This window comes from Vipera ursinii (assembly GCF_947247035.1).
Source record: "Vipera ursinii genome assembly, chromosome: Z".
NCBI classification, from domain to species: Eukaryota; Metazoa; Chordata; class Lepidosauria; order Squamata; family Viperidae; genus Vipera; species Vipera ursinii.
The window spans coordinates 107,479,321-107,491,972 of NC_139517.1; the positions used below are offsets into that span (position 1 = coordinate 107,479,321).

Here is a 12,652-nt window from a genome sequence, read left to right on the forward strand (position 1 = left end):
GGCTTTTTCTTAGCTTAACTTGGAACGTGACTGATCTGTTCCACAGTTAGCATCTGACTAATGTCTTTGATGCTAAAGGGGAGGATCTGCATCCACAGTCAATTTGATTTCAATATATTTGATCTTTTGATGTCTGTGTATGGAGGTAACATTTTAATCGTTTGAAGACATTGTTGTGATTCAGGGTCAGCCTGTGGGTTCGGCAGTTGGGTTGGACGATTCAGAGGAGGAGGAGGAGGGGGTGTTGGAGAGCTTGCTGAGGGGGTTGGAGAGCTTGCTGATGAGAGCCCTCAGCCAGGCCCCTCCCACCTGGTCACGACGCAGACCCAGCTGTGTGAGCCTGACAGTGTGGATGAAGATGACCCACAGCTGGCCCTGTTCAAGGACGCCCGACGCAGGAGGCAGTCAATCAGGAGTAAACAGAGGAAGGCAATGGGGGACCTCGGAAGGAGGCAGAGAGAAGCCACGCCCTGAACTGTATAAAAGGGGAATGCGTGGGACGGCTGGTTTGCTGAAGGCAACCGCTTTAATAGCTCCTGTTTCATGGTTCGTGTCTTGTTCTATTTGCTTTTGTATCCATAAATTTGGCAGGCTTAGTTCCAGCCTCTTGCCTTCTTGTAAAAGGGGTTGTCCCTGCCTTTTCTGCAGGGCCGGTAGCAGGCTGGTACAGAACAGACATTGGCAGTTATCAAGAAATCTTTGGAATGGCAAAAAGTGACAAGATGATTTCCTACTTATTTTTGATTTAATAAACCATATAGTCCAACTACATTTTCTCCGTTCATGTTTCTAACTTTGGCATTCCAGTTTTTAATCATAAGAAGCACATATTGCATGCATATTCTGTAAATTTCAAATTAAACTTGATCATAAAATCAATCAACTGCATCTACCCTATTCTAAAACATAGAATAACAGCCAGATTTCAAAGTTGTACACCTTGCAAGACAATATTTTAAAATCACAAAGTTCATTTCATTACATTTATGGTGTGGCTTGATTGATATGGATTAAAATATATAGGATGGAGTTAGAGTTAGGGAAAGGGAAGAGAAGACAATCAGTAATTCAAATAACGGTTCCAAGGGAGACAAATTACAACCATGTTATCTATTAACAATTTTAAGATATTAAAAAAGTTATTGGATTTTTTTAGGACTTCTAAGATTGCCTGAAAATTCTTGATGTGAGTTTAACTGTCTCATGTCCAATTGTGCTGGCAAAATTAAGCCCATGTATCGCAGTAGAGCAAGAGGATGTAAAGGGACCTCTAACTTTGTATGTGAAATTATTTAGGCCCATGCCTGTCTTGTGTAAATGTGGGCTAATAATAATAATAATAGAGTTGGAAGGGACCTTGGAGGTCTTCTAGTCCAACCCCCTGCTCAGGCAGGAAACCCTATACCATTTCAGACAAATGGTTGTCCAGTCTGTTTTTAAAAACTTCCAGTGTTTGGTTAATTTGATTAATATGTTGTTCATGTTCTTATTTTTCTGGAACTTTTACGCCACTCCAATGCATGTTTGATGAGACATGGTTTTTTTTTTATACTTCATTCATGTGTGCTCCTTTTTCTCTTAAAATAGAATTAACATTGATTTTATAATGTACCTTATTTTAATATTCCAGATGATTAAAAATAAATAACACATGTCTGAACCTGTGTACAATTACACTTTGCAGATATTAGAGTTTCTATCAAACAGCTTTAATGTATTAAAACACCATTTGTGTTTGTTGAGATATGGCCTGAAACCCTTTTGAGCAAGTTCAACAGTATCTTTTACAGATTGTTGTTGTTGTTGTTAGTTGTGAAGTCGTGTCCGACCCATTGCGACCCTATGGACAACGTTCCTCCAGGCCTTCCTTTCCTCTACCATCTTCTGGAGTCCATTTAAGCTCACGCCTACTGCTTCAGTGACTCCATCCAGCCACCTCATTCTCTGTCATCCCCTTTTTCTATTGCCCTCAATCTTTCCCAGCATTAGGCTCTTCTCCAGTGAGTCCTTCCTTCTCATTAGGTGGCCAAAGTATTTGAGTTTTAGCTTCAGGATCTGGCCTTCTAAAGAGCAGTCAGGGTTGATCTCCTCTAGGACTGACCGGTTTGATCGCCTTGCAGTCCAAGGGACTCGCAGGAGTCTTCTCCAGCACCATAGTTCAAAGGCTTCAATTCTTTGGCGCTCAGCCTTTCTTATGGTCCAACTTTCACTGCCATACATTGCAACTGGGAAGACCATATCCTTGACTATACGCACTTTTGTTCACAGGGTGATGTCTCTACTTTTTAGTGTGCTGTGTAGATTTGCCATGGCTTTCCTCCCGAGGAGCAAGTGTCTTTTAATTTCTTGGCTACAGTCCCCATCTGCAGTGATCCTGGAGCCCAGGAAAATAAAATCTGTCACTACCTCCATTTCTTCCCCATCTATTTGCCAGGAATTGAGAGGGCCAGATGCCATGATCTTGGTTTTCTTAATGTTTAGTTTCAACCCAACTTTTGCACTCTCCTTCTTCACTCGCAACAAGAGACTCTTCAGTTCCTCTTCACTTTCTGCCATTAGAGTGGTATCATCTGCATATCTTAGGTTGTTGATCTTTCTTCTGGCAATCTTAATTCCAACTTTTGATTCATCTAGCCCTGCCTTTCTCATGATGTGCTCTGCATATAAGTTAAATAGGCAAGGTGACTGTATACAGCCTTGCCGGACTCCTTTCCCAATTTTGAACCAATCAGTGGTTCCGTGTCCAGTTCTCACTGTTACTTCTTGGTCCGCATATAGGTTTCTCAAGAGACAAATAAGATGGTCTGGTATACCCATCTCTTTAAGGACTTGCCACAGTTTGTTATGATCCACACAATCAAAGGCTTTAGCATAGTCAGATTATGTTTGTTAATTTTTTTACAGATTATGTGCTAATTTATAAAATATAAATATCTTATCTGCATCTTCACAGCTACCTTGCTTGTCATCTGCATTCTCATTTCCCCTACCTTTTTCCCTTTGCTTCATCCCAGTTTGAATCATAGATTCAGTCTAACTATTCCATACATCTCACAAAGTGAGCTACATTTCATGAAATCTTATATTTTTAATAAAATATGTTATTCTGAAAAGATGCTGCCAGACTCATGATCACTGGAATACATGTGACTCATCATATAGTACACTGGTACGCTAATAATCTTTGAAATATTTTTTCTCTATTTATTTAATGTTATTATTTTTAAAAAAGAGTAGACAAAAGTATATTTTATTTTATTTATTTATTTTAATTCCATTTATATCCCGCCCTTCTCCGAAGACTCAGGGCGGCTTACAAGCTTGTTAAAATTGGAATTTTTTTAAAAAAACTTACTAACAACTTTAAATCAGTTTTATAAATTAGGTCTCATATATTTTTTTCATTTCTGTGACATTGCTTAGCTATGTGTGTGTGCGCGCAAATTTAAAGTATTGCTGCAGCTGCTACTGCTTAAACTGCAGAAGAGAAATAGAGAGTAATACTAGGACATAAATATTTGATGAAAGACACAATTCCCCTATCTCTTAAATGTTAAAAGAAATTTCTGAACTGTGAGTTTTCATGATGGAAGACTATCCTAAGGCAATCTATGGAGATTGTCCTAGTCTTACTTTAAAAAAAGAAAAGAAAAAAGGTTTTCAGTACTCTCAAAAAGCAAGCACACAATGCAGTAATGATTTGATGACAATATAATGTATTACCTGTTAAAAAGGAACTAATAAAGCATTGCATCTAGTAATAGTACTAATACAGGACTGAAGAAGAATGAGAAAAAAGTTCTTCATCATTCATCCTTTATGTTTTGCTGCAGTTTCAAGCAGTTTACACTGCAAACTTGTTCAGTAATATGGCTTGAAGTCTTGTTAATCCACTGTACAAAGAACACCAATCTTTTGCCAACATTGCAGACATTGCATATATTCCCAACTATTTTAAAAGGACAGCTGACTCTCATATCCATCCTTTGTAGCTGTGCTCATATCTGTATTCCTAATGGTCATTTCTACATGAGAGAATATATCCCAACTACTGTATTTTTAATGATGTCTGCCTTAAACAAATTTTGTATTATAAAAATAGCTGCTAAGGTAAAGCTGGGTGGCTAAATATTAAATGTCTGATCCTGTAACAGTCACTGCTGCTTCACTTAAAATGTTTAAGTAGTATACTTAAACCGTTAATTTGTTTTGTTTGGTAGCGCAAGAAGATGGCGTAAAACAGAGGTCCCCAACCTTTTGGGCACCAGGGACCAGTTATGTGGAGATAGGTTTTTCTGCAAACCGGAGAGGGTGTGGTTTTGTGTTTCTGCCTGCATCCTGTGAATGAGGCTTTCCTTGTTTGTGCGGACCGGTTGCTGGCATGCTGCAGCCTGGTACTGGTCCATGGACTGGGGATTGGGGACCCCTGGCTTAAAACATATTCAACAGAATAAATGTAGTTTCTGCATTCCAGTGTATCACAAGAATTAACGATGTACTTAGCAAGAGTAACTGGAAGTTTGTTTTTAGTATGCAGGTTAGCATTATCCTTTCTATGTATCTATAATAATATTGTGAAGCAAATTTATGTTTCTTGGAATGAATTGTTGTTTTTCTTGTTCTTAATTTTACTAGATTAAACTATTTGATGCCATATTAAAAGTGTTAAAACATTTTATATGACCTGTAAAAGTCACATGGCTTGTCTAACTCCCACTCCAGTTCCAGAATCTCTAATAATAACAGAATAACAAGAGTTGGAAGGGACCTTGGAGGTCTTCTACTCCAACCCCCTGCTCAAGCAGGAAACCCTATATCATTTTAGACAAATGATTATCCAGTTGCTTCTTAAAAAACCTCTAGTAGTGGAGCACCCACAACTTCTGGAGACAAGTCATTCCACTGATTAATTGTTCTGTCAGTCAGAAAATTTCTCCTTAATTCTAGGTTGGTTCTTTCCTTGATTGGTTTCCACCCATTGCTTCTTGTCCTGCCTTCAGGCACTTTGGATAATACGTTGACCTCCTCCTTTTTGTGGCAGTCCCAAGTTCAATAACTTTGAACTTTTGAAACAATCATATTTAAACTTCCTTAATTCTATCAAAACGCTTATTACTTGTTTGGTCATGATTTATGCATATTGTAAGAATGCTTATTTATTATTTAACCATATTGAATTACATACCTGAAGTTGTTTGAGACTTTAGTCTTTGTGTTATGATATTACAGATAGATAGAAGAAAATGATATGTAAATATATTAATCATATATTACAGAGCCTGATGGTGGTATAAATATGGCACTATTTAAACTACACTTACATTTTCCCTATTTTTCATTTGTTATATCCAGCAGAATATATAATAGTGGCTTTCAAACAGAAGTATGCAGATTTATTTTAAAAAGAGATTGAAAAATAGTTTATTTCCTTTCTGTTTTCAAGCATACTGATTTATGTCAGTACATGGACAAACATCCTGGAGGACTTCATCCAGATAATGTGAAGGTAGGATACTACTTTTCAGATAAATATTATGTTACTGTATTAGCAGTGAGCAATAATATATTGTTAATTTAAGTAGATTAAATCTAACCTGCTGAAAGCAACCAGTCACCATTAGCAGCTGCAAGATTGGGGCAGATGATGCTGTATATATTGTGGTGTCATTGGGCAAATGTTGTAAATTATATACTATAGGTTATTTACATCTTAATATCATTATGAAATGTAATTCACATCCTTTGCATGATGATATTATGATAGGAAGTAATTTGCTATCCCCTGCAGCTGCTAACCTGAGCAATGAATAATGTAATTATAATCACATTTTTTAATGATTAGATCAACTCAATAAATAAACATTTTTAATTATACTGAGGATTTTTTTAAAAGTAGGCCCATAACTACCCATTTATTTCTTTATTTAGAGAAGATTAGAGAATATAAGATTTCCATGTAAGTAGACCGGTTTGCCATCCACTTACATGGAAATCAGACAAATTATTTTAGCATAAATGGAGTCAATTAAACATACAGCAGCATATGTTTCAAAACCCATCATATTCTATTTGTACAAATATAGTATCCCCTTATGCTTTTCATCAACAAACATCTCAGAAATGCTATATATCATATGACATATGCTGCAATTTTTTATGTGAGATTGCAGTTTAAATTTCTCTTTAAAAAATTAAATGATTACAAAGAAGCCTGCCAAAACGTCCAGGTAGTCTTATGGTATTTTGCACACCCTTTAGAAGGGCTGGATCACTCTGAAAGAACTGATGGACAGGATGCAGTAAAAGTAGAACAGATGCACACTTCACCACTTCTATTGCCATTGTATAGGTACAAGTGCAGGGACATATCAGTCCTCGTTTTTTATCTCTTTCCACTCTCACTTGAGGCAACATTTCACTTGCTTCATTCTTGAAACTCCCTATGTCCAAGCTTGATATACTATGCTCACATACTTTCATTTATATACTTCACATATTCATATCAAAGTCAAGTTCAATTATCCATATGAGAGTCACTTTCTATTGTGTAATCAGTTGTACTAAATATTTGACTTAGAATTCCTTCTTATATTATCCTCTTTCACACAATAGAGAAAGGAGAGAGAGTATCTACATTGTACCCTGTTGCAATAATAACTATGATTATAACCCTATATTGAGAAAAGGATTTAATCTTGTTCTTTCCCCCTAAACCACACTTCTATTTCATATAGTTTAAAAAAATGTTTCCTAGTAATGTAAGGAAGAGGAACTATGCTTTCCTGTTACATGAGAAGTAAACCAGAATGTTTGGACTGATATGTTTCTACTAGTAAAGATAGACAAATATGGAGGAACGTATTTTACAGAAATATGTCAAATGGTGGTTTTTGTGGAAAAGTATATGAGGATCAGAGTTTATAATCGCTAAAAGTTTACAAAACCATTGCTGTTTATTTATTCTGTTATGACTAATACAGAACAGAATATATAGAGTAGAATATTAGCTAAATAAATGATTCCAAGGTGCATTTAAAACTGCAGAACTTGGCAAACTGAATCACAGTTAAAAATATAGAAACCTTTGCAAATCTTTGTAAGAAGAGAGCTGTGTAGAGTGATGAGGCAGTGGGGTTTGGGATGGCTGATACTATATGGGAGAAGGCATGTTAGTGTGTGTGATTATCAGGGCAGGTGTGAGCATGGCAGGACTTGTGGCATCTGCTACCAGGTGGAAGAGGGTGTGCAAGGCACCAATGGCAAGAAGCACAAATGAGTCAGGGCTTGCAATGACTGCTGCCAGGATGAGAATGGATGCACAAGTATACACAGGTTGCAGGGAGCATGACTGTGCCAGGGTTTGGGGTGGCTGCAAGGATGTTTGAGTGGTAGGAGAAGCATGGCACAAGAACAGCAGGGTTGCTGCTCAGTGACAGAGAGTGTGCAAGTAGCAGAGGGCACAGAGCGTGGGCAAGCATTGTGGGGCTTGGATGGGAGAATGTACGAAGGAGGATGCATGGGTGGCCGGGGAGGCACAGCATGAGTGTAATGAGATGCAGAGAGGGAGTATAGGTGCAGGAGACTTATCCATGCAACTTGTAATCTTCCCTGCCAGTTCCCTTGTTCACTCTGTGAAACCAGCAGGAGGATCACACATTGCAGCCATGTGACCATGGGATGCTACAACTGATAGCTGGATGCAACTATCTAGATTGCAATTACCTAACTGCAGGGGTGCTGTGATGATTGGAACTTTGAGTATTGGTCATAACCACTACTCCTTTAGTACCATCATAATATTGAATGGTCACTGACTCAGTGGTTGTTAACCAAGGACTACCTATATTATAATATTTGACAGAATTGTAATAGAAGTTCATACAGCTGTCAGACTGTAGCATGTGCCTCTGGGTGCATGTGTTCCCTGTCTTTTCACATACCTTCACAATGTGGCATGCCACAAGCAATAATATAAACTTATAAATAACTCCAAGCAGGCAAGATAAGTGGCCTGATATAAGGAAAACAGCTGATATGTATTTGAACTGTGAGCAGTATGTGTTCAGAACAAATAGACTTTGATTATTGTGCTACCTATAAAAAGATTTTTTTTTAAGATTTGTAGCTACTAAAATTCATTTATCCTATGTATTTCCGCCAACGTTAACTAATAGTTACATGAATAATTGTAGCTCTTAATGACCAATTTAGATATTAACAAGGTCACTCCTTTGTATTCTTATAAATATATTTTAAAAGCATATGTAATTATGTTTGAAATCACCCCAAAACAATATGGTGTTAAAAAGTCTTCAGAAGATGTATGCAATTTATTAACCTTTATTAGGCATATTTTTTCTTTAAAAATAAAGATGTAAACATTTGAAATATGCCTATGAAAGTGCACACAAAGCATATCTCCAAATATTATTTTCCAAAATATCTAATTGCTTACAGTAATACATTAATAGACTGTGCGGGTATATGCTTATCTACTTAATAATATATTTTCTAAGATAAATATTTAAATTGTAAATAAAAGGAATACTTTCCAAAATTTCTCTAATCTATGTTCAAGTACTATTGTGCAAGACAATAAATGAAACAAGACTTAATTCTAATCAATAAAACATTAATATTTTATGACCCATTGGAAAACCTGAATTGTCTTGCATAAAGAAGTATTTGGAATATATTTATTGGTTTTATTAAGATATTTTTCTATTGTCCATTCTCAGAACTCTACCATAAAACTTTTTAAATACAGTTTCATGATTTTGAGCTTATTAGATTGAATACAGTAGCTGTATTTTGCTTTTTTTTAACTTCGAATAATAATTTTTAGTGAATCAGTGAATATACTGTATAAAAATAATTTATGCATAGATTTAGTGTGGTTCAGCAATATAAGCTACAAATGCCCTTCGAAAACATGATTATCTAAATGCATGTGGGTGGTTCATATCTATAATTGTTTCACTAAATTTGTTTGGGAGAAATTTTGGATCCATTCTGGAAATATTATGTAACATTTCAAATGTAATGATCTCTAATTTCTATGTAAATACATAAAAGCTATTTTAAAAGTCAGATAGATACACACAGTGGTGGGATTCAGCCAGTTCACACCACTTCGGCAGATACGGTAGCTAAATATTTGTAGTAGTAGTAGTAGTAGTAGTAGTAGTAGTAGTAACTAAGTAAGGATAAAATAATGCTAACAAGTCAATTCTACATTGCAAATTAAGTATATGTTGTTGTGACTATTGTGATCACCTCAGTGCTTACCATTTCCTCATCATTGCTATTGTATGTCTCTGTAGTTTGCTACTGGAAATGATAATCCACTGCTCATTCTCTTGGATCTCCCCCCCCCATTTTTGTGTGTTTGTGTGTGTGTGTGTGTGTGTGTGTGTGTGTGTGTTTGTGTGTTCAGCATTTGCTTAAAGTCTTTTCCCTTTCTCTGCTTCCTTTCTGTTTAAATTAATTATATTCTTTACTGCTGTGTTTCAATAAGGCAATTAAAGCACTTCTACTTTTTTATATGGTGCATAAATCTTTTGTCTGCAGTTTTTATTTCACGGTTTTGTCTCAACTTCCTCAGGATTCTTTCAAAGCCCTCCTCATCAAGCTTGTCATGGTTCAGCCAAATCCTTTTTTTAACCAATTATCTCTTCTGAAGTAGAAGGCAACTCACAGATAGGATTACCAGCTGAGCCCTGTATTCTTGAACTTCTTGCCTAGACATTATGTGATACAGATGTAGCTGCTCTTGGCATTATCAGTTTATCTCCACACATATTAGTAGAAGGAATCACTGTCAGTGAAGTTGATAAGCACTGGAAATTGTTCTGTCACATCCCTAATCCATGCTCCTGACAAATCACACTCTTCACAAGTCGCTGAATTCAATCAGTATGTTTGTTTCAGTAGTAAATTGTTAAATATCACAACCCTTCTCTTTAGCTTTCTTCAAGATGCAGATAATATCTCTTATTCTAACACACAAAGAAGAGTCATTTTAATAATAATGCACAGAGGCTGTCATATTTTCAAAAATAACTATAGATTCCATTGTCCTATAGCAGAGCATGTTTCTCTACATATTATTGGGAATAAAATGAGTTAATTTTTCATTCATGCACTATTTTTTATCATTCATTTACTACATATAGAAAATCCTGGCTAGGGGGGCATTTGCCCAGATTCGCCTGGTACACCAGTTGTGCCCCTTTCTAGACCGAGATGCCCTACGTACAGTCACCCACGCATTCGTTACCTCCCGTATAGACTGCTGTAATGCTCTCTACATGGGGCTGCCCTTGAAGACCACCCGGAGGCTTCAACTGGTGCAGAGTGCAGCTGCACGGGTAGTGATGGGAGCACCCCGATACTCCCATATTACACCTCTCCTGTGTGAGCTGCATTGGCTACCGGTTGCCCTCCGAGTGAGATTTAAGGTGCTGGTTCTTACCTTTAAAGCCCTACATGGCTTAGGCCCAGGATACTTGCAGGACCATCTGCTGCCGGGAACGAATTCCCATCGCCCAGTACGCTCACACAGAGAAGGCCTCCTCAGGGTACCGTCGGCTAGACAATGTCGGCTTGCGACCCCCAGGGGAAGAGCCTTCTCTGTGGGAGCGCCAGCCCTGTGGAACTAGCTCCCCCCTGAGCTTCGGATGGCCCAATATCTCCAGTCCTTTCGCCGCGGCCTCAAAACACTCCTTTTCCACCTGGCTGACCTAGACTGACAGGGATTTTAATTATATTTACAATTCTAACTTTATTCTTTAATTTATTTTAATTTATTTCAAATTTTATTTTTTAATTTACTGTACAGAGAACCTTTAAGTTTTGTTGTTGTTAGCCGCCCTGAGTCCCTCGGGAGATAGGGCGGGATATAAATCTCATTAATTAATTAATTAATTAATTAATTAATTAAAGAATTAGTGGAACTGACCGGATAATTTCTTGCTTGCCTCTCTCCTCCATACTCTTAAGAGTAACAAAATAAACAAAAAAGTCTGGAGAGAATGTATATTTTATCATTCCTCAATAATATTTTACCAGAAAACTCAAGTATGCTGGCTGGCCTGGCTACCAGCTGCTCTTGAAGTTCTGAAAATAAAAAAAAAATAGAAAGCTATTCTTCACCAGGTGAACAATCATAGTTGCAATATTTTCCCTCTTAATTAAATAAAAAATTATCCAACATCAGTTGCTAGAGAAGTGAACCTCTAGACCAGGGGTATCAAACTTGATTTCATTGAGGCCACATCAGGTTTGTGGTTGACCTTTGGGGGGCTGGGATGGGTGTGGCCAAGGTGGGAGTGGCCAGCTTAACATTGTCGGGGGTGCCTGTGGTAGACCAGATGGGGCTGGAGGGGAATCCATTGTCTCCAGCTGCAAAAGGCGAGACCAGGACAAGCGCTATACCCTTGTCACCAGAGGAGCCTTGCTGACCCTCTCAGGCCATGCAGAGTACTCCCAGTGATGCAGGATGCCTGGAGCCCTGGGCAGTGGAGGTCAAGCATCCAGTCCAGCCTTTCCCAAGGGGGTAGCTGGCTGCACTTACCTCCTCTTCAAGGCTGCTGCTGGTTGGCTCGCTCTTTTTGGCCATGTTGCCTATGGTATGTATGGGAGGGCAAAATGTGTGGGCCAGAGGGAGGCCCACTTCCTCTCCCTGCGAGGAGACCCAGCTTTGTAACCAAAGCATCCTCAGCAATAGGATGGGAGACCACCAGGACAGGTCAGGGAACAAGGGGATGGCGAAAGGGCAGCAGGGCTGCTCATGGCCAAGTTCTAAGGCAGGACTTCCCTCTGACCCTTCCTCTCATTATAACCTACCTTCCTTCCTTCCTTCCTTCCTTCCTTCCTTCCTTCCTTCCTTCCTTCCTTCCTTCCTTCCTTCCTTCCTTCTCCTTTTCCCTTCATTTTGTTTGTCTTGCCTCTTTTTCTTTCTCCTTTCCTGTTCCTTCTTGGATGCTCAAATGCAAAAGGGGAAACATTTCTCGATCCTTGTCTTGTGATCAAATGCCACTTTTGCTAGTAGTCTGTGGCCATTTAAAAGACTGAGAACAAACCAGGCTCAGTTTATTCCATGCTTGCATTTAGTGGGGGCGTCCACAGAAAACAGTATAGCAAAACTGTCAAAGTGTGGCTATGATAGTTGATCAGAGTTCCTCTGTGTTTTATGTGCAACAGCTTCAGCATTTAGGATCAGAGGTAAATTAGTTGCTTTTCTATTAATACATAATCCTTAAGAGAGCTCACCTATAGGGATCCTGCCATGGTCCAATTCAGACTGAAAATATAGCAAAGGAAAATACTTTTCCTCAGTCTGCTTTGCCTTTTTTCTCCACTGGAAATGGCTGTTTGCAACACACAAGGAGGGGATACTTTCCTAAGAGTTCACAATTCAAGAATACCAATAAAGTCCTGTCTATGACAAGAGAGAACAAAAAATTGCTTTCTCCTTTGAGCCCAAGTCTCAATGGATCCAGGATTGAAGCAGAACTGCGTGAACTGGGGCATCTTCCTTCCTTCCTTTCTCCCTTTTTTCCCTCCCACCCACCTCCCTCCCTCCCTCCCTCCCTCCCTCCCTCCCTTCCTTCCTTCCTTCCTTCCTTCCTTCCTTCCTTCCTTCCTTCCT

The 12,652-nt window shown here is 38.4% G+C and overlaps 1 protein-coding gene across 2 annotated transcripts in view; it reads left to right on the top strand.

The window, feature by feature from the left end:
* Positions 1–12,652, top strand: part of CDK14 (cyclin dependent kinase 14) — a 210,777-nt gene that overhangs the window by 116,431 nt on the left and 81,694 nt on the right. For both annotated transcript variants that reach the window (XM_083376252.1, XM_083376251.1), the window contains one exon: positions 5,444–5,506. In XM_083376252.1, the coding sequence (XP_083232378.1) occupies positions 5,444–5,506 (63 nt within the window). The remainder of the gene's footprint in view (positions 1–5,443; positions 5,507–12,652) is intronic.